Source organism: Cetorhinus maximus, chromosome 4 (genome assembly GCF_964194155.1).
Source record: "Cetorhinus maximus chromosome 4, sCetMax3.hap1.1, whole genome shotgun sequence".
NCBI lineage: Eukaryota > Metazoa > Chordata > Chondrichthyes > Lamniformes > Cetorhinidae > Cetorhinus > Cetorhinus maximus.
Genome location: NC_135882.1, coordinates 130,959,657 through 130,985,893, shown reverse-complemented (window position 1 = coordinate 130,985,893; position 26,237 = coordinate 130,959,657). Strand labels below are relative to the sequence as shown.

At 40.7% G+C, this 26,237-nt stretch overlaps 1 protein-coding gene across 3 annotated transcripts in view; it reads right to left on the bottom strand.

Annotated features, from left to right (window-relative positions):
• slc35d4 (solute carrier family 35 member D4) overlaps positions 1-26,237 on the bottom strand; it is a 211,557-nt gene that overhangs the window by 116,808 nt on the left and 68,512 nt on the right. For all 3 annotated transcript variants that reach the window (XM_078540823.1, XM_078540824.1, XM_078540821.1), the window contains 4 exons: positions 22,727-22,772; positions 10,870-10,905; positions 4,780-4,814; positions 2,808-2,877 (listed from right to left, as the gene is read on the bottom strand). In XM_078540823.1, the coding sequence (XP_078396949.1) occupies positions 2,808-2,877; positions 4,780-4,814; positions 10,870-10,905; positions 22,727-22,772 (187 nt within the window). The remainder of the gene's footprint in view (positions 1-2,807; positions 2,878-4,779; positions 4,815-10,869; positions 10,906-22,726; positions 22,773-26,237) is intronic.

Here is a 26,237-nt window from a genome sequence, read left to right as displayed (position 1 = left end):
CCTTTCCTTACACCTGCCACCCACCCATATACCTACCTCCCCAGTTGCCATCTTCTCCCCCGTTACCCCCTCCCCCCCATACTCCTCTTACCCCCTGCTCCCCTGTATTCCCTTCTCCCAACCTCACCTCCCCAGCAACTTCATTCACCCCTTCCCAACCTCACCCCTCAACACCTTCATTCCTTTTATTGTGAGCATCAATGGTGACTTTCCAACTTCCGTGAGCTGCTTCGCAATAGAGCCATGTCCATGAGAATCCACCCAGCAGGCCATGGACATTCCTCCAGGATCCCGTTGCTGTTGGGCTCCAGCACCTTCGGCTCCTCAGATGTCTGCGGTGCGAGCAATGCCCTGGCAGCAAGTCCTGATATTTTGGATGTCACAGTTGCCAAGAAGTGTTTTGCACTGCCGTGTTTTCCCGTCGTGGTGGGTGTATGATCCAGCAGGGGTGGGGGTGGGGGGGATGAGTCCGGCGGGCTGGCCTTATAACGATATGCTGATGTATTACAATGAAGTTCCTGACGTCCGATGGTGGACGACTGGAAGATTGTCACTAGTGCCTCTGCAATTTCCACTCTCACTTCCCTCAGAACCCTTCGATGCATTTCATCCAGTCCCTGTGCCTTATCAATTTTAAGTAAAGATAGCTTTTCTAACACCTCCTTCTCAATTGTAAATTCCTCGAGTGTACCAGCTACCTCCTCTCTCACCTCGGCCTGGGTAACATCTTTTTCCTTTGTAAGGACAGATGAAAAGTACTTGTTTAGTACCTCCACATGTAAATCCCCTTTTCTGTCCCTAACTGGCCCTACTCTTTCTTTTACCACTCTTCTCTTATTTATATGCATATAGAAGACCTTGGGATTTCATGCTCTCTCCTTGCTTTTCTTATTAGTTTTTTCACTTTCTCTCTAGTCCTTCTACATTCAGCCTGATTCTCCATTGCATTTTCTACTTGACATCTGTCATGCGTGCACTTCTACCTTTTCATCTTCACCTCTATGTCTATCGCCATTTAGGGTGCTCTGAATTTATTTGTCCTACCTTTTTCCCTTCAAGGGGATATACCTTGACATTGCCTGCAATACTTTTTTTTTTGGAAGGTGGCCTATTGTTCAGCCACCGTATTTCCTGCCAACATTTGATTCCAACTCACCCAACTCAGATGCATTCTCATCCCATCGAAGTTGGCTTTCCCCCAATTAATTATTCCTGCTCTGGGTTGTTACTTGTCCTTTTCCTTGACCAACCTAAACCTTATGATACGGTCCCCTAAATGCTTTCCCACTGATATTTGATCCACTTGAGCCAACCCATTCCCCGAACCAGGTCCAATTGTGCCTGCCCTCTCATTGGACTGGAAACATACTGCTGCAGAAAATTATCTTGAACACACTCCAGGAACTTGCGCCCCTTTTGTCCCTTTGCACTATTCCTATCCCAGTCTATATTTGGATAATTGAAGTCCCCTATCATAATTACTCTGTAATTCTTGCACCTCTCTGTAATTTCTTTGCAAATATGTTTCTCTACATCCCTTCCGCTGGTTGGTGATTAATGTTATTGCACCTTTTTCAATCCTTACCTCTAGCCAGGGAGATTCAGTCCTTGACCCTTCTGGAACATCCTCTCTCTCCAGTACTGTAATGTCATCTTTAATCAATACTGCCTCTTGTGTAGCCTCTTGCTTCCTCAGAATGCACTCGCTAGCACTTGCTTTCCAATCCCTTCCACCTCTAAAAACCTTCTCAAAACCTTCTAGCTCACCTCTCCTAAACCGATTTTCCAAGGTTTAACTATTTCCTTGGTGCATTTCTACATACCATGTACCATTCCTACATTAAAGGCACTACATAAATGCAGGTAGTACTCTGTAGGCACCAGGATGATTTCTGCCTTTTCCAGCACTCCATGGCAGAAGCACAACTTATTATAACTTGATTGTACAAGAAGTATCAACAAGAAGAATTAACACAAGTTTATAAATCACAGGTTAGACCTTAAATAAAGCATTGTGTCCAAATGTGGGCAGCACACTTTAGGAAAGGTGTCAAGGCCTTTGAGATGCAGAGGAGGAGATTTATTAGAATGGTACCAGGGATAAGGAACTTCGGTTATGTGGAGCAGGAGAAAGTGGGAATGTTCTCCTTAGAGCAAAGGAAAAGGAAAGTAAAAAGTGATAAAAATCATTCATGGTTTTGTAGAGTAAATAAGGGGAAACTGTTTCCAATGACAGGAGGATCGGTAATGAGAGGACACAGATTTAAGGTGACTGGCAAAAGTAATGAGGAAACAAATTTTTTATGCACCATTTATGGTGATCTGGAATGAGCTGCTTGAATTGTGATGGAAGCAGATTCACTAGTAGCTTTTAAAAGGGAATTGGATAAATACTTGAAGGGAAAAACAATTATAGGGATATGGAGAAAAAAAGAAAGCAGGAGAATGGGACCAATTGGATAACCCACCAAACAGCTAGCACAGGCACAATGGGCCAAATGGCCTCTTCTGTGCAGTATCAGTTTATGATGGTCTTTGTAATATGGGGAAGGGGAGTAACATCTTTTTTTCAATATATCAAGTATAATGCAGAGAAAAAGGGCCAGAATTAAAATCAGTAATAATTTTCATCATTCCCACATTATGTTGTTCAAAGAAAACACGGTAACAATAAGTTCTCCATCTACAAAAGTAGAATTCCACCTTTGATCACTATCTGAGTTGTTATATATGGGAAGAACAGATTTAATTTGTGAAAGAACCAACATGCCAATGCTTGCAGAGCAAGATGGCAAATTGCTCATTACCTTGCGCAACAGCTACTGTGAAATCGGTTAGAATAGAGGTGTGGGAACTCCAAAGCACCAAAAGCATCACCTGAGAGCGAAAAGGAAAATTGTCAAAACTGTGAGTAGATATTTAAGTCTTTACATCAATACTACTCTTATTAAATAATGGGCTTATAACGTGAGATGAGAATTTGCTGCTGCAGTGCACTAAAATTATTTTTTATGATCCTTTAAAAATGCACAATTGAAATACATCATTGGAAGCATTACAGATATGGCTTTTATTTCTGCTATCATGTAGCACAAAGCCGAACATTCAAAATGTAGAATGTGGGTGCCTTCATTACCTGTTATTATGGAGATACAAGTGAAGAACAGAACCATAAAGGGAGTTACTACAATTGCATATTGTCTGACATTATTGTAATTTTACATATTCTGAGGATGAATCAAAATGTAAACTGGTACAAGAAAACTTCAGGGCCCAGAATTTCCAGGGATGGGGTCTGGGGCTTTCTTCAGATCTCCTGGTGTAATACTGGCAGAAACCCTTGAGAAATAATGAAAATGGCTGTTTTCTTTCATTGGTTCATCCAAGTCCCTGGTTAGCGAATCCTCCAGAAATTTGAGACATGTCCTATCTCGAGAATGAAATACCTTTCCCTCTTTTATTTAAATGATATCAACAAACACTCTCAGAGTCAGAAATAACGCATGTTGAGTGAAGTGAAGACTCTATCAAATGTCATCCCTCTGCTATACTAATACACTTGCTCTCACACTGATCTCTCTGTCCTTGGCTTCATACTGTTTCCACTGAAGTTCAATATAAGCTTGAGGAAAAGCGCCTCATCTTTCAATTAGGCTTCACAGCTTTTCATACTAAACATTGCACTAAACAATTTCAAATTGTTACCTCTGCGCCAACTTGTTTTCATTTTCTTTGCAGTTTTGATTTTTTTTGGGTTTTTTTTGCCTTTGGCAGCAAGTGTTCATCATTCTTCCATTCACACCTCTTCTAGATACATCTCCTATTCTTTACTTGTCCCATTTGCATGGCCTTCTCCCATCACCCCTTTTATTATTTAATCTCTCCTACTTTCTATCCTTTTACAACCCTTCCTTTTTGTTCTTTTTCACCAGCCACCCCCACCTTCACTTGCTTAAAACCTATTACATTCCTAACTTTTCCTAGTTCTGATGAAAGGTCGTTGGCCTGAAATCTTAACTCTGTTTCTCTCTCCATGGGTGCTGCCTGACCTGCTGAGTATTTCCAGCATTTTCTGACATTTTGTAGTGTCTGCATGTTTGTGCCCCAATGGAGTTACTTGAAATGGAGGGAGGATCAATCGCAGTCCATGACTCCAAGTATGATTGCTGTGATGTTAAATAAAATTTACAGCCGAGAAAAAGGTTATTTGGTCTAACAGGTCCAAGCCAGTGTTTACGGTCCACACAAATATCTTCTGACCTTACTTCATCTAAACAGATCAGCAATAAGCTCCTATTCATTCCTCCCTCATGCACTTACCTAGCTTTACCTCAACCACACCTTGTGTTGACAAGTTCCACATTCTCACCACTTCCAGATTAAAGAATTGAATTTCTTGAATTTATTTTATATTTGTGACCCCTAGTTTTGGATTCCCCAAGTGGAAATAGCTTCTCTAGATCTATCCTATCAAATGAGGGAGGGAAATCTGCTCATGTTGCGGGCATTTCAATCTCATTTTTCTTCTGTAATTTTTGATGTATGATGTGAGCATATTGAAAATTTGTGCCAAGCGAATGCTTAAATCCCTTCAAAACTTTAAAAATATGCACTGCAGGAATCTAAGGCAGGATAAATGGGGTACTTTGAAATTGGAATGAAAATATGTACCAAATGATCAAACAGCTGAGCCATGAAGAAAGACTTTTAAAAAACTTAGAATATCGGCCAACATTAGTCTCAAAATGAAAGCTGCTTTAAATAGAACAGTACATGTACCTGAAGGATGAGCTGCTAAGATCAATATCACCACACTGTAATCAGAGGAAAAATAAGTAAGTTGCAAAACAATTCTTTCACTTACTATGAAGCAAAAGTAAAGCCCTACTGGATAGCCACATAACTCATTCAGTCATTGTTTTTATTAAATAGTTAGACAATACTTTGGGATGCAGAGAAGTAGGGTTAGTCCAGGCATTAAGAGATTTTCTACTGTCCAAACAGAGGGCTTAGGCGATGCAAAACTAGACACAGGAGTACCTTCCCACCAGTTCTATGGTTTAAGGTAGGTTTACAAAGGTTGTTTTCATCTTTTACAATTATGAGGTTTTGGGACTGTCTTTCAAGTATGGTAAATGAAGTGGGTCATAAGACCTGTTCTAAAGTATGCCTGGCAGCAAGCCTGAGTGTTTTTTTTTTAAAGAGATTAAAAGGGGCCCAGATTGTTTTACCGGGAAGAAAATGCAAGGTGTATACACTTGGAGACAATGGCAGCAGCCTGTGAGCTAACAATGGATAGAGGGAGTCTCCAAAGTCCCAGAAGAGTGTCGAGAATGTTGGTTTATAAACAGTTGTGTTTTAAACTGTTCATTAATTTCAAAATGAAAGAGAATTGGACTCTCAAGGATAGCTAATCAGCATTTATACCCAGAAACGAGGCCTGTGAGATTCATGTTGTCATGCTGATAGGCTTCAAGATGGGAAGGGTGCAAAGGAAGCCACTGAGATATCAGGTGACAGGCTTTCTTAAAATATAAGAACTTAAGAAATAGGAGGAGTAAGCCTTCGAGCCTTCTCCGCCATTCAATGAGTTCATGGCTGATCTTCTACTTCGACACCATTTTCCTGCCCCATCCCCATATCCCTTATGTTTTTCATAGGTAGAAATCTATTAATCTCGGTCTTGAACATACTCAACAACTGACCCTACACAGCCCTCGGGGGCAGAGAATTCCAAAGAGTCACCACCCTCTGACTGAGGAAATTCCTCCTCATCTCAGTCCTAAATGGCCTACTCCTTATTCTGGGAGAATTTAATGTCTACTTAAAGGACAGAGCAATATATACCTGATAATGGATTCTTTCAGTAATATTAAAAGTTCTGTTCTGTAGTCTAAAGTATAAGTTGCCTACAAAAATAGTGTTTAATCAATAGTGCATTTTAGCCTGTTTGTTAGGGTAATCATGTTAAAACGTGAAATCTTGTGTTATCTGTTCAGCTATTAATTGGAGGTTCAAATAAGTTATCACTCCCTACAGCGATCATGACAAATTGGGGGCACCTTGCGCAATTTCAAATCCATAGGCTGAGACGAGTACACTGGGTTTGGCCAGAATGTAAACGCAGAAGATTTCATGGTGACCTTTGCTGTATTTATTGAAAAGTTAAAATGGTTATGTCTATTGCTGAAGCTTTCCTCGAAAGAGGGGTGCCTATCAGAGTGTCTTGCAACAGTTAACAAAGGTTAATTTAAAAGTGGTGGGACAAAATTAGGAAATAGATTTAAAAGTCGGTGCTGAAAAGATATTGAGGTATTGGCTCAACATTTGAACTTTGAGAAAAAAAAAGGTAATCTAGATAAAACGCAGATTGAGTTGGGTAGGATTCAGTTACAAATAAAGCAACATGAACTTGAACGAGCAAGAAAAATGAAAAAGCTTGAACTCCTAAGAGAGGAAAAAGAAAAAGAAAGGAAAATCAAAAAATTTGAACTGGAAAGAGAAGAAAGGGAAGTGTAAAAACCAAGTAGAATTCCAAAGGGAAGAAAGAGAAAAGAAAGGAAAGGAAAGCCTTGAATTGTAAAGAGAGAGAAGCCAGAAAATTTGAGTTGGACAGAGAAAGGGTTCAATTACGTGAACAGGGAGTAGCAGATAGATTTGACGATGGATCAGGTTTAATTCCATATTTTGATTTGGCAAGTAATATTCGCTCAGTGCCTAAAGTTCAGTGAGGAAGGAGTTAAAATGTATTTTGTCTCAATTGAGAAAATTGCTACAAAGTTACAATTGCCTAGAGAAATTTGACCGATTTTGTTACAGGTTGTTTTGTTAGGGAAAATGTTGGAGGTTTATTCAAACCTTTCTGATGAACAGTCTTCAGACTATGACATGGTTAAGACTGTTGTGTGTAACTGAGTTAATTCCAGGAGTTTACAGTCAAATATTTTGAAATCTGAAAAAGAGACAGGACCAGATTTTTGTGGAATTTGTTACAGAAAAGGAAATGGTATTCAATCGATCATATAGGGCAATGGAGATTGATGAAAATTTTGAAAAGGAAGTGTTGTTACTGGAAAAATTTACAAATAATATTCCTTTAGGAATGAGGTTCCACCTAGGAGACTGTAGTTTCTAAATTAAGGAAAACAGCAGTTTTGGCTGATGGTTACAAATAGTACCACACACAGGTGGCTGCAAGCCTTTGTTTGCAAACCCACGCAGAAATTGGAGAGATAAAAGAAGTGATAGTGAACAGAACGCTAATTATCATAGGGCAACCAGCTTCCTGCATCAGCCAGAGCCTGTAAGAGCGGAGCGGGGGTTGGGGAGCTATAGCAATCTCTGGCGCCTCTCTGGGAATGGGAGACCAAGCCACTGGGAGATCACAGTGCGCATGCACAGATGCATACTGTGGATGCGCAAAATTCACTGATACAGAATACAGGACAAACAGTGTCCTGAATGCAGGACGAACGGCATAAATACGTGACAATCCTGTATTTCACAGGACAGTTGATGACCCTGAATTGAGGCAGACAGTAGAAATGAAAAAACATGCTTCTCAGGGTAGTTGAAACAGACAGTATAGTAGGCAAAATTGATTCAACAAGACCAATATGTTACTTTTACTATAAGACAGGGCATGTGAAGGTAAACAGCTGCTATGCCACTCCCATCAACTATATACTGTAACAAAGCTAGATGTCTCTCAGATTTGACCCTAGTGGTAGTTGTCTGATAGACTAATATGAAAGTGAACTTTCAGACTAACTGTACTTTGGATAATCAATTATTTCTTTTGATACATCACAATCTTTATAGTATAAATTAAAGGGGCTCATTAATTTGCAATTGTGGATGCTGTGAATAAACCTTTTCCAATAATGGTTATTATTGCTATTAAAGCAATCTGACTGATTTTCATGGGTTATGGATGACATTGGAAGGCACACTGGGAAGTTCCTTTGAGAGGAAGTGAAGGGATATGGAAACAGACTGGGTAAATGCAATTAGTACCCTTTGCCCACGTAGAGGGTAAAACATGACATAGATTAACTGAGTTGAATGTCCTACATCCATGTGGTAGAGTCTATATATTTTAAAGTGATGCTGTAAGTGTTAAAACATTTTCTGACATTAAATAGCTTCCACCCCCCAGTACAGCCATGTAACGTCAGTATTTCAGCACAAACAGTGTTAAGAATATAACTAAGTTATCATAAGTTAACTGACCCACAAATGTATGGTTAATCCAATGTTTTGGAGACAAAGTTCTTCCAACATTTAACCAGCTTGTGAAAAGATATAACATATTTCTCCATTAATCACAGGTTATTCACAGATTAAATTACCAAATTCTTCAAAATCATTTTAGAAACAGGTCACTGCACTGCATCCAATGACATGAGCTTCATGTTCCAAAAAGTTATCAGACATTAATCAGGGTTGACAGATTAAATGTTTTTCTCAGTTTTACTTTCCCTTTAATTTATACCATTTCCCAATGGTGGGTACACTTCAGTTCATTAAAATTCATGCAAACAGCAAGACTCAGTGGACTGAGGGCCAACTGTGGATCAGGACCATACCAAATACGGGTCATTGAAGGATCAGTTAAATAACTTCAAAATAATTCTGAAAAGATGACCTAGTTGAGCTTAATTGAAAGGCTGGCTATTGTAGATTGTAGGCCTAAATTTTCATTTTATTTTAAACCTAAAAAGCAGGATATGAAATGGTGCAATTTAAAGAAATCATTACAATTCACTGATTAATTACTCTGTCATTAGATTGTACTGGGTAGACATTAAACAGTTACTGCAATGACACTGAAGTACCTGCACTGTAAGTGCACTGTTAGACAGTCACAAAAATCAACATTTGGAATATGGAACAGAATCATAGAATGGAGGCCATTCAGCCTGCCATATCCATGCCAGCTCTCTGCAAGGGCAATTCATCTTATCCTACTCCCAGGCTTTTTCCTGGTTTTAGAAATACAAGCAGAAAAAAAAGGGACTGGAAGCAATATACACACCGAAATAGTGGCGGTGATACAAACGACTAAAAAAGGAAGGGGAGAAAAAAGAAACCTGTGCTTATAAAGTATCTTTTATATCTACAAAATTCCCGAGTTTATCCAACAATGGTGAGTTCTTAATGCAAAATGTTGTTATATTCCAGAAAACTAGGTGGTGAAGGATAGAACAGAAGTCAATCTCAACATACTTTCATATGCATTTATTTACAAGATCTGCATATTAAAAACATGTACCTCATTACCCAAAAACCACAGTTTCAGTCTGTTGCTTTTTAAAAGGGCACAAGTGAATGCCTAGTTAATACCCATCAACAGTAAAAGGCCACATCAAAGGCTGCGGAGAGGCTGCTGATGGATGGTGTACTATGGTCACAGTAAGAGGTGACCTTGACACGGTCTGGTTTAGGGCTAAGGCATGGAAATCTTATTGGAAAAATTCAAGCAGACAGTATTGTGTGGAACTTGGATTCAACAAGCTGAGGGAGGCTGGAAGGGGGTGTGGGGGTTGAGCAGGAGACTGGAGTGGGGGTGGAAGGGATCATGACAGCAATTTTATAAGTGTCTGAGGAGAGGAAATTATATTTATAATGTCAGGCTTGGCGTCACGCCTCATCTGAAAACATGCTTAAAAAGTAAAATTTTTCTCTAGTCCGGAAGGCAAAAACGTTTTCTGGTTACAGATGATAGCAAACATGTTTGCACTGGCCCCGTTCTTTTTTTTTCAATCTATTCTTCCACTATGTTTTAGACATAACAAGCTCCAGGAAGTGTGCCAAGAGTTAGGAAACAGTGATGTATAATATCTGCCACATTTGTACCTAATTTATCTCCGAAATGTCACAACAACATTTTTAGAGAACAGGTAACTTTAAACCCCTTGTCTATGATAGCTCAGTGAGCTATCAAGTATCATAATGAGCCATACAGCCCTGGGTGAATTAGGCTCAGTCTTTTCTGTAAAATATGTTAGTTGGTTTGACACAAGTACCTGAGAAACAGGGTCAGAAAGGTGATGTTAATTAAAAGTGTTAAGGTTAAATGTGTACAGGTGGGAGACAATCATTGGATACGAAGAGACACTTGTTGACACTGGTGGTAGGTTGTAGAGTTAGGAGCTATTCGTAACATTTCATTTTGTGAATAAATCTAAAACTGATTGACTTCTGGTCTTTTTATTTGTTTCTGGGATGTGGGCATTGCTGGCTAGGCCAGCATTTATTGCCCATCCTTTTTTTAAGAGTCAACCATATTACTGTGGTCTGGACTCACATCTAGGCCAGACAAATGAGGGTGGCAGATTTCCTTCCCTAAAGGACATTAGTGAACCAGATGGGTTTTTTTTTTACAATAATCGGCAATGGTCATCACTAGACTTTTAATTCCAGATATTTATTGAATTCAAATTCCACCATCTGCCATGGTGGGATTCAAACACTGGTCCCTAGAGCATTAACCTAGGTCTCTGGATTACCTATCCAGTGACAATACCACTACGTCACCACCTCCCCTTGCCAACTGGCTATAAAATGGTTAACAAGGAGGAGGGTGGGTGAAGAGAATCTTCATGTTAGTAATTGCTATCCGGTGACCAGTACTGGAAAGAGCACATGTTTTCAGTGAGGCCAGGATTGCTCTTGTCTTTATGATAAATAGCCCTCCCCTCGCTATGCAGGTTCATGAGAATAGAAAAAAGGAAAAAGAAATACGAAAAGAAGAGGGGAGAGAAAGAAAAGAGAACCTGAAGATACTCAATTTTGTGGAATCTAACGAGTTTCCTGGCATAAAATTGAACACAATCTAGGTGCTTTTTTGTAGTTAATAATATTTACCTGTACAAGTAGTTTAAAAACTGTTGCTCAAGCTTGCTGAAAAAGAGAAAAAAACTCAATAACTTTCTACTGTTAAACCATCAGCAATAGGACTTGAGCACTAAAACAGGATTTACAATACTTTGTTTCTGGAAAATATGAAAGTAAATAATAATTAGTGTCCTTTCATTACATAACTCGAACTAGGTAACACTCTTCTGGCGAAGAGAGCCACGTTTGCTCAAGTGATTTAAAAAAAAATTCTTTCACAGGATGTGGGCATTGCTGGCTAGGCCAGCATTTATTGTTCACCCCTAACTGCCCTTGAAGGTGGTGGTGAGCCGCCCCCTTGAATCACCACAGTCCATGTGTTGCAAGAACAGCCACAGTGCTGTTTGGAAGGGAGTTCCAGGATGTTGACCCAGCGACAGTGAAGGAGCGGTGATTTATTTCCAAGTCAGGATGGTGTGTGGTATGGAAGGGAATTTACAGGTCGTGGTGTTCCCATGCATCCGCTGCCCTTGTCCTTCTAGGTGGCAGTGGTTGGAGTTTGGAAGGGCTGTTGAAGGATCCTTGGTGAGTTGCTACAGTGCATCTTGTAGATAGTACACACTGCTGCCACTGTGCGTCGGTGATGGAGGGAATGAATGTTTAAGGTGGTGGATGCGCTGCCAATCAAGCAGGCTGCTTTGTCCTGGATGGTGTCCAACTTCTTGAGTGTTAAAAAGCTGCACTCATCCTGGCAAGTGGTGAGTATTCCATCACACTCCTGACTTCAGCCTTGTAGATGGTGGACAGGCTTTAGGGAGGCAGCAGGTGAATAGCTTGCCCAGAATTCCAAGCCTCTAACCTGCTCTTTTAGCCACAATATTTATATGGCTGGTCCAGTTCAGCTTCTGGTCAATGGCAACCCCCAAGATGTGATGTCCCAGAAATAGGCAAACATCCTTCAACAAATAGGTCAATAAAAGGTGACTGCTTTGCAGAACACCTTAGGTCTGTCCGTAAGCATTATCCAGACCTCCCTGTCGCTTGCCATTTCAACACTCCACCCTGCTCTCATGCCCACATGTCCGTCCTTGGCCTGCTGCATTGTTCCAGTGAAGCTCAATGCAAACTGGAGGAACAGCACCTCATCTTCCGACTAGGCACTTTACAGCTTTCCGGACTGAATATCGAGTTCAACAATTTTAGATCATGAGCTCTCTCCTCCATCGCCACCCTCTTTCCGATCCCCCCCTTTTTCTCCCAATAATTTATATAGATTTTTCTTTTCCCATCTATTTCCATTATTTTTAAATGTATTTCCATCCATTGTTTTATCTCTACCTTTTAGTCTATTTCGATCCCTTCCCTTCACCCCACCCCACCCCCACTAGGGCTATCTGTACCTTGCTCGTCCTGCTTTCTACCCTTAATTAGCACATTCCTTAGATAATATCATCACCTTGAACACCTCCTTGTCCCTTTGTCTATGACATCTTTTGGCTGTCTCCACCTATCACTGGCCCTCTATCCAGCTCTACCCCTCCCCCCTTAAACCGGCTTATATTTCACCTCTTTTCTATTTTTACTTAGTTCTGTTGAAGAGTCATTCGGACTCGAAACGTTAACTGTGCTCCTCTCCACAGATGCTGCCAGACCTGCTGAGTTTTTCCAGGTATTTTTATTTTTGTTTTCAATAAAAGAAGTATTGTCTAGTTATGATGAATGAAATAAGGAAAACTTAATATAACAAAGTACAATTTCACCAGAAAATTAAAACATTTGGATATGGTGCCACTAAACCTTGAAATACACTCAGTTTGTTTTTCCACTAATAAAAATTTGAACCAGTGCCGGGAATTGGAGAGCGCAGATCTTTGCCCCAGCTACTTGGAGTTCTTAATCTTAACCATGCTGTAAAGGAAGGCCTCAATCAACATCTTATAGCCTATTAAGGTTCGGACAGGTGGAAACAAAGCTATCAGCTGCTCACTCTGCCACAGAAGCTCAAGGCATGATTCATGCAGAGAGTTAGAGGAAAATGAGATTCTGCACCCTTTACTGGAGAGTAGCTGCCCCTCAAATGTATTTTTTTTTTTGAAGATGACCTTATTGCTCCCAGCATGAACTGGCTTCTTAAAAACAACAGATTGTCCTTGCTCCAGTTTGTTCCCTTGCTCTGCTATGATGTTGATTCCTTGCTAGAGTACATTTCAAGGATGCCAGTTGCCTTCTGTACTTTAGCTATAAGAGCATGTGTGAGCCTCAACATTAAGCGCTGCACAGCTGTTCAACCTTTGGGGCCCCAGGCCCTGCCCTCACCAGACATCTATATGCTGGAAGGTTTCTGAATAAAACAGAGTTTAAACTTTTCCAGAATATATCAAATCCAATCCCAATGAAGCTGCAGAATCATTCTTGATTGGATACTATCACAAGCCTGTCTTTATAATAAATTACAACATGTTGTCAGAAAGTTCAACTCAAGATTTCGCAAAGAGGTGCTTTGCTCAGAGCTACAACAGGGAATTTATATACACAGCGGCCAAAGGAAACTTTTCAAAGACAATCTCAAAGCCTTGGTGAAGATTTGCACTATTAACATTAACACATGGGAAGCAGATGCCCAATTGTGACCAAAACGATTTTTTTATTTGTTCATGGGTTCTGGGCATTGCTGGCTAGGCCAACATTGATTGCTCATTCCTAATTGTCCTTGAGACCCATCATTGAAAATGGTGTCAAGATTTTCCAAAGGCTACTCTTGCTGATTGGGAGAGAATGACGAGAGAGATGGAAAGAGATGGCAGTTGCTCAAGCCAAAAATCTGCCACTGCCTCTACCAGCTAAAAACTGATGCCTTCACTGTGGGACAGCGTGCAAGCCTAGGTTAGGGCTCACAAGCCATCTGTGAACCAACACTGGCATATTACTACCATCCAGCTCTCACTTCCGAGGAATAATCATCCTCGACATGAGGGATTGCGAATGATAATAAATTAATTTAAAACGTTTTTAGAAGCGGGGGGGCGGGGGGGTACCATAGATATTGCAGCCCTCTTGCAACCTCATAGAAGCTTCCCCTCAAATGCTAGCAAACTGTTTGTGTGCCAATGTCCTACTCAAATGTCCTCACAAAAGGTATTCTCAGCAGGAATCAATGCACATTGATAGTGAAAACCTGAGCTGATCTATCCCCGCTTTTATGTGAGGGGCAATGATGGAAACAGCTGCTCCCATACCAATTCCCAGCTGAGGTAACCAAATGTGCATGGATTCTGGGACCTTCCTGCTCTATATGACCGATTTACTCTATTAAGCAATCAGAAGAAAAAGTAGCTTTTTAAAACAAATTCTACAAGCTAGGACTGCTACTGTGAGGCAAAGAAAACAAGAAAAGGGCAGAAAAATATGAAAATGTTCTTTAAAACTTAGAAGTCAGTTCAGAGTTCAATTGAAGAACAAGCAACAACAACCTCTATTTATATAGTGTCTTTAACATAATAAAACATCCCAAAGGGCTTTACAAAGGCATTAGAAAACAAAATAGAATATAAGGAGATATTAGGACAAATGGCCAAAAGCTGGGTCAAAACAGTAGGTTTAAAGAGTGTCTTAAAGGGAGAAAGTTAGGTAGAGAAGGGAGAGGTGCAGGGAGGGAATTCCCGAATTCTGGGCTTAGGCAGCTGAATGCATGACCACCAATGGAGGAGCAATTAAATTCAGGGTTGCTCAAGAGGACAGAATTAGAGGAGCGCAAGTATTCAAGAGGTTTTGGGACTGGAGGAAACTACAGAAATAGGGAAAAGGCCACGGAGGGATTTGAAAACAAGGATGAGAATTGTAAAACTTGAGGCATTTAACTGGGAGCCAATGTAGGGCAGCGAGTGCAGGGTGATGGGTGGATGGGATTTGGTGAAAGTTAGAACATGGGCAGCAGAGTTTTGGATGGCCTCAATTTTATGAAGGGTAAAACGTGGGAGATTATCCAGGAGTGCGTTAGAATAGTCAAATATAGAGGTAACAAAGACACAGATGAGGGTTTCAGCAACAGAAGAGCTGAGGTAGGGATGGAGTCAGAAAATATTACCGAGGTTGAAATCGGCCATTTTGGTGATGGCACAAAATTGTGGTTGAAAGGTCAGCTTGGCTTCAAATATGACACCAAGGTTGTGAACCAACTGGTTTAATCTCAAGATTGTTGCCAGGGAGAGGAATGGAGTTGATAGCTAGGGAATGGAGTTTGGAACAGGGGCAGAAAACAATGGCTTTGGTTTTCCCGATATATAATTGGAGGAAGTTTCTGCTAATCCAATATTAGATGCTAGATAAGCAGTCTGACAAGTTAGAGACAGTGGAGGGGTGGGGACAGATGCTGGTGTTTGCATACGTGTGGAAGCTGACATTGTATTTTCGGATGATGTCACTGAGGGTGCAACAGGCAGATGAGAAATAAGGCGGGATAGATCTTTGGGGGCCAGGGGTAACTGTGCAGGAATAGGAAGAGAAGCCATTGCTGGGGATTCTTTGGCTACAATGAGATAAATAAGAATGGAACCAGATGACTGTAGTCCCATCCAGCTGGACAATGGTAGAAAGGAGTAGGAGGATGATAGTCTGATCAACCATGGCAAAGGCTGCAGCCAGGTAGAAAAGGGTGAAGGACAAATAGTTGCCTTTGACATCCTGTGATAGTGGCATTTGCAACTTATATAAAAACTGTTTCAGTACTGTAGCTGGGTGGAAATCAGATTGAAGTGACTCAAACATGGAGCTCCAGGAAAGATGGGCATGGATTTGAGAGGTGACAACACATTCAAGGACTTTGGAAAAGGAGGTTGGAGATGGGACAGTAGTTTGCAAGGACAAAAGAGTCAAGGTTTGGTTTTATGAGGAGAGGGGTGATGAAGGCAGATGTGAATGAGGGGAGCAACACCTGAGGAGAGAGAACCATTAACAATATCAGCTAACATGAGAGCCAGGAAGGAAGTTGGGTGGTCAGTTATTTAGTGGGAACAGTGTCAACAGAGCAGAAGATGGGTCTCATGGACAAGATGAACTGGAAGTGCATGAGAGGAGATAAGAGAGAAACTAGAGAAGGAAACAAGTTCAGGGTCAGGCAGAGGGGAGACTTAGAGGAAATTTGGCCAGGTTGTCTAGCAGAAAGGGAGACAGTGACAGAGCAGACTACTGCAAAACATGTCACAAATGAGGAAAAGGCTACATCATTTAAAATGCAACTGGACAAATATTTGTAAAAGAATACAAGAGAATATGGTGAAAGAGCAGGGAAATTGGATTAGATATTTTAGATAGCTTCAACTGAGTGGGACAGAGGATACAGGATCAAACTATTTTATTGGTAACTTAGTCACTGCTAACAGGAAGTTCTTGTAGAGAATGGTCAACTTTGAATCTACACTGGATAATGGTAGAGCTGAAAAACCGGCCATCTTTCGAAATAATTGCAGGGGGTGTGGGGTGGGGAAGTGTAGGATTATTCCGAGTGACAATAAAAACAACCTGGATCTATAAGCAGTTAAGTGTCGTAAAACATCATATGGTGCTTCACAGGAATGTCATCAAGAATTTGACACCAAGCCACATAAGGGGTTATTGGGACAGGTGATCAAGAACTTCGCAAAAGACGTTGATTTTAAGAAGCACCCCGAGGAGGAGGTAATTCAGGGTCTTAGAGCCAAAGCAGCTGAGGGTACACTGCCAGGGATTAAAATTGGGGATGCAGAAGAGGGCATAATTAGAGGGGCGCTGATATCTCAGAGGGTTGTGGAGCAGGAGGAGGTTACAGAGATATGGAGGTGCAAGGCTATGGAGGGATTTAAAACATGGATGAAAATGTTAAAATCAAGGCAATCGCATAGTGGTAACCATTGTAGGCTAGTGAGCTCAGGGGTGATAGGTGCAGGTAACCTGGTGAGACTCAAGAATTTAGGATGAGTCCAAGTTTACAAAGGATGCAAGGTGAATGGCCAGACAGGAGAGCATTGTAATAGTCAAGTGTAGAGCTATCAAAAGTATGGATGAGGGTTTCAGCAGCAGATGAGCAGAGGCAGGGGAGGATATGGGCGATGTTATGGAGGTAGAACTTGGTGATAGGGTAAATAGAGGGTAGGAAGCTCAGATGCTGAATTCAAATATGCTGAATGCCCTTCCTAATGTATTTTGCGATCTAGCATTGGCATAGTCAATGACCAGAAACTTAACTTGACCAGTCATATAAATAATCTGGCCAGTTAGCCTATCACCTGTCATTGGGAAAATGGTAGAATCCATTATTAAAGAGATAATAGCAGGACATTTAGAAAATCATCATACCATCAGGCAGAGTCAACATGGTTTTGTGAAATAGTATTTAACAAATTTATTGGGGTTCTCAGGGGACATGATAAGAAGGGTGGATAAAGGGGAATCAGCAGATGTAGTGTTTTGTAGATCATTGAGTGCAAATCGAGCTGGCATGCAAGTTGGCCACATTTTTCCAGCCCCAAAAATCATGTTTTTGCATATACTTGGCAAATAAATAAACCCACCTTTTCAACCATGACATGTGTAATGAAAATTATATTTGCCTTGTTGGAGACCAGGAGGGTCGGAACCCCAAGGCCCAACAGGCCTCAGAGTTTTTGTGCATACGCAGACCGGGAGAGGGCTGCATATGTGTAATTCAGCAATGTGTTCTCTTTGGGCTGAGGACAGGCCCAGAGCACCTGCGCAGAGATGGAAAGCAGCATGTAAACCCGAGTCATGTGACCAAGAGCAGAGTGCCATTGAAGACAACAGTTCTTGGCAAACGACAGGGAGAGGCCCCAAAAGGAGAGTCCCAGACAGGGGACACGGTCAGGAAGAGGTCCCAGTTAAGTTAAAAAGCAGAAAAAGGACTACAGTTAGCAGACTGTAAGTGAAGTGGGCCCAGGAGAAGCCCTGACAATTGAAGAAGACTCAGGAGAAGCCCTGAAGAACTAAGAGGGCAACAGAAGGTTGGTAACTCTGTGCTGCAGGTTGTTAGGGCAAAGGTACCCCTTTGGGGCAGTAGTATTCTGCTTGGCACAGCCAAAGAGCTGAAGTTGTGCTTGTGAGTTGCTATTTGAGCGCAGACTCAGGAATCAGCTCCAGAAACTTGTCCTCTACAGCATTAGTGCTCATTAGATTTACCCAGCCTGTAGGGGAATGGAATCTCAGAGACAATATTGAAACCCTGTGAGGTGGGCCGTTGTAAATACCATCCTAGTTGGAGACTTATAGAGAGAATTCCAAGGTGAGATCTTCGAAGATGAAGACTGGAAACCCTCGTGATAGAGGCGGAGTTTCAGTGAGATTGGTTGACTCACAGTATTTACTGATGCCTGGGTGGGTTGTTGAGAAAGCTATGGACTCTGTCTTGTTTGCATTTGCCATTTAGTGAGCAGTATGGTATGTTTGACCACAGTTTGCTGGTTAATTCACATGTACCTCACATTAACCCTGAATATTAGAGCATAAGATAGATATTGTAAATTGTTTTATCTTTCTAACCTTGTATAGTAGTTTATTTTTGTTTGGCAATAATTATGGATGATTTTAATCTAGACATAGATAGAACAAATCGGATTGGCAAAGGTAGCCTGGATGATGAGTTCATCATGTTTTCGGGACAGTTTCTTGGAGCAGCATGTTTTAGCACCAACCAGAGAGTAGGCTATACTAGGTCTGGTAATGTACAATGCGACAGGATTAATTAATGATCTCATAGTCAAGGTGCCCCTAGGTAGCAGTGACCATAATATGACTGAAATTCAGAGTTACAGGGAGAGAGGAGTGGATCTAAGACTAGTGTTTTAAGCTTAAATAAGGGCAATTGTAGGGGCATGAAGACAGTGCTGGCTGACGTTAACTGGGAAATCAAGTTAAGGGGGTAGACTAGTAGAGATGCAGTGGCAGACATTTAAGGAGATATTTCAGGCTACTCAGAAAATATATTTTCCAGTGAGAAAGAAAAACTCTAAGGGAAGGGCACACCATCCATGGCTAACTAAAGAAGTTAAAGATAGCATCAAATTAAAAGAAAAAGCATATAATTTCGCAAAGATGTGGCAGGTAAGAAGGTTGGACAGAATATAAAGAACAGAAAAGAATGACTGAAAGATGAATAAGGAGGTAGAAATTAGAGTATGTGAGAAAGCTAGCTAGTAGAAGAAAACAGATAGGAGTTTCTACAGGTATTTAAAGAGAAAAAGAGCAAATAAAGTAAGCTTTGGACCTCCAGAGAGTGAGAATGAGGAATTAATAATGGGAAATAAGAAAATGGCAGCTAAATTGAACTGATATGTTGCATCTGTCTTCACATCCCAAAGTAATCATTTAGCTTCTCTGCAATTCCTCTATTCCCCATTATGAATTCTCCTGACTCGTTCTGTAATGGGCCCACATTTGTTTTAGCTAAAAGTTTTCCTTTTTACATACCCATAGAAGCTTTTACAATCCGTTTTTATGTTTTTTGCTAGTTCACATTCATATTCTATTCTCCTTATATCAGTTTCTTGGTCCTCCTTTGCAGTATTCTGGAATGTTTCCAATCCTCAGTTTTACTTCTATTTCTGGCAACTTTATAGGTCTTTTCTTTTAATCTTATACAATCCTTAGCTTCCTTTGTTAGCCACGGTTGACTGACTTTTTTGGGTTTTGTGCCTTGAAGAACGTATAATTGCTGTGAACTATGTAATAATTATTTAAAGACTATCCATTGCCTATATACCGTTATACATTTTAATGTATTTTCCCAATCCACCTCAGCCTTCATGCCTTCACAATTTCCTTTGTTCAAATTTAAAACCCTGACTTCAGACTGAACTACTTCACTTTCAAACATAATGTAAAATTCTATGACATTCACTCATCCCTAAAGGTTCTTTTTACAACAAGATTATTAATTAGCCCTTTCTCATTACATAATACTAGATCTAAAATAAACTGTTCTCTTCTTGGTCCCTCAACATACTGCTCTAGAAAACCGTCCCCAACACACTCTAGAAACTCGTCCTCCACAACATTAGTGCTCATTAGATTTACCCAGTCTATATGCAGATTGAAGTCACCTATGATTACTCTACTATCCATGCTACATGCTTCTCTAATCTCCTGATTAATACCATGCCCCACATTACCACTACTGTTTGGTGGCCTATAAACAATTCCTACCAATGTTTGCTGTTTCTTAGCTCCACCCAAACAGATTCCACATTTTGTTCTTCCAATCCGAGATCTTCCCTTACTAATATACTGATCTCATCCCTTATTATCAGTGCAACACCGCCTCCTTTCGTTTCTGCTTGTCCTTCCTAAATGTCGAATATCCCTGACCAGTCTTGACCACCCTGTAGCCATGTTTCTGAAATGGCAATTAGATCAAGCCCATTTACCTCTATTTGTGTCTTTAAATCATCTACCTTGTTGCAAATGTTGCGTGCATTCAGATAGTGTCCTTAACTTTGTATTTTTGACATTATTCCATATGCTAAGCTTAGTTGATGTTCACCTTTGTTTCACCTGTCCTCCAATGTCACTTGCTACTTTTCTACTTCCTGTTACCAGCTTTACTTCCTTCCAATTTGAGCTACCCCTTGGGTTTCCATCCCCTGACAAGCTAGTTTAAAATCTCCCCAGCAACACTAGCAAATCTCCGTGAGGATATTAGTCCCTGTCCTGTTAAGGTGTAACCTGTCCATCTTGTACAGATCTCACCTGTCCCAGAACTGGTCCCAATGCCTCAGAAAACTGATGCCCTCCTTTCTACACCAGTTCTCCAGCCACGTGTTCAATCAATCAATCCTCCTATTTCTATGCTCACTAGCACATGGCACTTGGAGTAATCCTGGGATTACTGCTTCTGAGGTCCTGCTTTATAATTTCTTTCCTAACTCCCTAAACTCTGCTTTCAAGACCTCATCCCCCTTCTTACTTATGTCATTGGTACCAATGTGGACCATGACCTCTGACTGTTCATCCTCCCCCAGAAGGTTGTCCTGCAGCCGCTTGGTGATATCCTTGACCCGGGAACCAGGGAGGCAACATACCGTCCTGGAGTCACACTTATTGCCGCGAAAATGCCTGCCTGATCCCCTGTCTATCGAATCCCCTTTCACTATTGCTTTTCAACTCTTTTTCCTCTCCTCCTGTGCAGATGAGCCACCCGTGGTGCCATGGACTTGGCTCTGGCTGCACTCCCCTGAGGAGCCATCGCCCTCACCAGTATCCAAAGTGGAAAACCGATTAGCAACCAAGATCGACTCAGGGAATTCCTGCACTACCTGCCTGGTTCTCTGAGATTGCCTGGTGGTCACCCATTCAGTCTCTGCCTATACGCTCCCAACCTGTGGCCTGACCACCTCCCTAAACATGCTACCCACATAGTTCTCAGCCTTGCGGATGCACCACAGCGACTAGAGCTGCTGCTCGAGCTCCGAAACCCAGAGCTCAAGCTTCTGCAGCTGGTGACACTTCCTGCAGATATGTTTGTCTAGGACACATGGTGCGTTCATAACTTCCCACATACTACAGGATGTACATTCCACTGGGCTGAACTGACCCGCCATACCGTAACTTTAAAAATTATTTATTACAATTAGAATAAGTGGAATAACTTACCAGTTACTCACCAATCAGCTTCTTCCCCTGTACCGAAGTAAGAGCCATCTACTAGAGGCTGAAAGAATGGTAGAAAAAAAGGAGCACCTTCCTCCTCCCTCTACCAAACCCCCTCACTCACCAAGCTCCCACCTTGCACTCTATGCACCCAAAGCAGCACTAAAAAAGGCCTCTTTTTATGCCCCCTGAAAAACAACCGTTTCTTCTGATCTTATGAAGTGCAGGTCAGAGGCTGAGATTTCCAAGGTGAGTGACTAACTTCCTGACTCCCGAAAGCCTTTCCACAATCTACAAGACACAAGCCAGAAGTGTAATGGAACACACTCCGCCTGTCTGGAAGAGTGCAATTCCAACAACGCTCGAGAAGCTCAATACCAGCCAAGACAAAACAGTCCACTTAATTGGCATCCATCCATCACCTTAAATATTCACTCCCTCCACTGGCACATTATGACTGCAGTGTGTACCATTCACAAGATGCACTGCAGCAAAGCTTCTCCATCAGCACCTTCCTAAACCCATGACCTAGGATGTCAAGGACAGCAAGTGCATGGGAACACCACCACCACCACCACCACCACCACCTTCCCTCCAAGTCACACACCATCCTGACTGGGAAATATATTGTTGCTCCTTCATTATCACTGGATGCAAATCCTGGAATTCCCTACCCTACTCAATTGAACTTTAAGAATACCTTCACCATAGGACTGCAGGGGTCAAGAAGGCAGCTCACCAAAAACTTCTCAAGAGCAATTAGGGATTGGCAATAAGTGGAGTAACATTCCCATCTCTGCATGATAAAACATTGGACATGATAAACTGAATAGTCTCCAATCCTCTAAATAATATTATTTACTGAAGAGGGCAGTATTTTACTGAATAAGATCTCAATACTGAAATTGAATAAATGCACCAGAGCTCTACAAATGAACTGTATGTATCATTTCACAAATATCTTGTCACTTGGAATTGAAGCGGTTTTTAATCTCCACCAAAATTCTTTCTACTTAAACAAGAACCACACTTCAAAACCAATTCATTGTTTGAAACTATTTAAGACATTATTATAAGGAGCCACATAAATGCAGGTATACAATTGAACAAATGGGATTTCAAGGGATACAATTGTTATCTGTTCTATCCAATATGATTCCCCTCATCCACTAGGGTCCTGAATGTTGTTGTATTCGGGGATAAAGCTGAAATGTTTATCAGATGCATGCACATGCAATAGTCTGAACAAATTTACCTTAGTGAATAAGATTTTGATAATTTCTGAAATACTTTGTATCCACCTGCAGCACAAAGAGAACACTGACAGTAAACTTCACTCTTATAAATATCACATTGAAAAAAATTGAAATTCAAGTTTTGCTGGGAAATAAAGCTTTAAATTGCTGTGTCCTTATCATATTACAAATTGTAGCTGCACAAAAGTGCACTCAGCTTAGTAAATTCAAATTAAAAAATTAGTACATCCATGGTGACATTTGAAATAAACTGCTGACATTAAACAGTAAGAAAAAAATAATTATTGTTATTTCAAATATAACATCTATGTCACGTTCACAGGTGAACTTTCAGTTAAACATCCAAATAAAGTTCCAATGTACCATGCGCAAACAATTTACGAGCAGATAATCGAAGCTGAAATACTGTGTAGCACTGAGGGAGTGCTGCATCAGAGTTTCAGTCCTTCAGGTTAATGATAAAGATTCCATGGCACAATTTGAAAAAAAAAGTTTTCCCTGAGATCCTGGTCAACATTTGCCTCATCAGCTATATTAGATATTGTTCTGTAAAAAAAGAAGCAATTGTATGCAAAGTGCTTTGAGACAGGTGGGAGAGGTGATGGGTACTGTATAAATCTGTCTGTCCCTTTACACAATATCTTTGGATTATGTCAGGTTTTGTAATTCACATTATAATCATTTTACAGAAAGCAAAGTACAGATTGGGACATACACAATGGATTAGGTTAGAAGCCAAAATATCTAACAAATTTTAAAAATAAAATCAAGATGAATTGTTTTAAAAATAATGGAATTTTAAAATGTTCTGCTGAGGTAATGACACAATACACTTAAAAAAATTAGTTTGTCAAAGGCAGAGAGGTTGTTCAGCAGTAGTTATGAATTAGTATGCAGTTAAAAACTCAGTTATACCTCATTCAATATGGTTTAACATTTTCAATGGTTTTTACAGTGAGAATAGTGCATAAAAAGTTAAGTTCACAACAATTCACCAATCACATCTGTGAAGATTACAATAGCACACCCCACAGAGGAATAGGGTATCAATGACAGCAAATACCTGATTTCCACATATAAAGGCATATAGTGCAGATGCCAGAAGTTGCTATCAGTTTACAGAGTAATAACGGCGAACATTGACAGTTACCACCATTATTAGAAGTGCTAATTCTAGACCATTATGATTTTTGCATCAGAATTACATTGTTGGGGTGTGAATTTTCTGAAAAAATTGTATTATGATGTAGGCATTAAATAGTAGATCTTGAACCACAACCAAACCTTCCTTAATCAATCTATCCTTACAAACTGTCAATGATTGTCTCCATCATCTCAACCCCACTCCACTTGGAAACAACAGTGGATCACAACAGCCTCATCACTTGCCTAGAAGGTGTGAATTCTACTAAAGCTCTTTTCTTTCCTACCACACCACCATTTCCCTCCCCCCCACCCACCCCTCCCAAATTTTGCTTGGATTGAAATGCAGAAGGAACAAGGCTATAATACAAAAATTTGAAATTGCTTATTTTTTCCCTTTCAAGTTCATTGCGAACCTGATCAGATTTCTTGGCAAAGTGGCTGCGCATTTATCAGGTTTCTTTGCGACCCTGTTTAATAAACAATTGGGTGCAGGCAAGTCACTTTGTTGGTTGGATTTACTACTGATTTTATTTTAAATCAAGGTGCTCACTTGTCAAACTAAAAATGAGATATTCAGAAGCAGCACTCTATTTAAAGGAACACTTTGAGTTTAACATCTATTGAATACATGGGTACACCTCAGTTAGCCAGTGTCCTGGACTAATCCACATTATCTAAAAAGATCAAGGTAGATTGTCGAGACACCAGCAAGTAGCTGCAGAAAATGAATATATCAATCTAGCCAGGTTTTCAGGTTATAATAAGACAGATATTGCTTGCAATTAGACAAGAGTTGCTTTGAGCTTTCAACTGACAATGGAAATTTTTTCCCTTCCTTTCTCTGCTGCACTAACTCATGACAGCTCTACAAAGACCACCTTCTGAATAATGGTTCTTACTGAGCAACAGAAATTGTGCAGCTCAGAACTTGGGCTTTATATTAACCTTGAAGCAATAAAAGGGAATTAGTGTCAGAGACTGGGTGTTGAAAAATTGTGTACATTGAATAAGAGTCTGAAATTTGAAGGCTCCCTTGAAGGTGCTGATGAAACGTGATTTGCAGACCCAAGTGACAATTTTTCTTTTTAAGACAGTGAACGCTAACAGATAAATTGATCATGGCCACATACACACACTTTTCTGGTGGATACAACAGATCCCATGGCAATATTTAAAAGTACAGCAGGGGAATTCTCTCAGGTGTCTTGGCCAATATTTATTCCTCAACCGACATCACTAAAAACAGGCTATCCAGTAGTCATCACATTGCTACTTCAGGGATCTTGTTGTGCATAAATTGGCTGCCATATTTCTTGTGCTACAAATGGCTACGCTTCACAAATACTGCATTGCCTGTAAGTGCTTTGGGGCATCCTTGAAAGGTGCTGTACAAATGTAAGCCTTTCTTTCTGATCTTTTTGCAGAGATCACTGTCCAACAAGGGCAATTTTTGCCAACCTTCGGTGCTAAAGCCAACTGTGGAGCTCTTCAGCCATCTCAGCAGAGGTCATTGGCTGGGTTTAAAGCTAGAAGCTTCCCAGTTTCTTTAGCTCAGCATCACAATAGTGGTATATTTAATCTTAAGTACTGGGGAGATAGCGCCACGCAGTTCAACCAGCAGTAAACAGTATGACTGCATCAAGTAATACAACATTATCATCAGGCGATACAAGACCCAAAACTTCATTTTCCAAATTAAATAACGATTCCTATCAAGCAGTGGATATTGTGCAGCTCAGGACTTGGGCTGTATATTACTGCTGAAGCAATAAAAGGAAATTAGTGTCAGACTAGACATTGAAAAATTGCATAAGTTAAGTTAGAGTTTTAAATCTGAAGATTTCCTTGAGGTGCTGATGAAACATGACATGGGGGAGGGGAGTTCCCTATTGGAACCAGACTTTGGTTGCTTTTGCCTCTATTACAAGCAATGAGAATTTCCTTCTTATTTGCTTCCCACTGGGATGAAAAAAAGGCTCATCCTTCACTTCTGTGTACCTCCTGCTGCCTAATACACGGGACGGCTTTTGATTTTTATCTGATTTATGCCTCCATGAAGTGGTCTGGGACCTTTTCCTACTTTAAAGGTGCTGTAGAAGTGAAAGTTGTTGTTGTAGAGCTACGCACTCACAGCCTGCCCACACATGTTCTGAGCTGCTGCCGAGTCACTGAGGGTAAAGGATGGATTTAAAAGTGTAAGAGCTGTCAATTAGGGGAAAAAAAACGAACCTGCTATTCCATCTTCAATAAAAAACAATGTTCTTTCAGAGGACATGTGCCTTTCACCTATGGGACCAGGCCCAAGGCCAGCCCAGAACAATGGAATTAAAGTCTCCTCCTGCGGTTGCAGAGGCTTGATGTGAA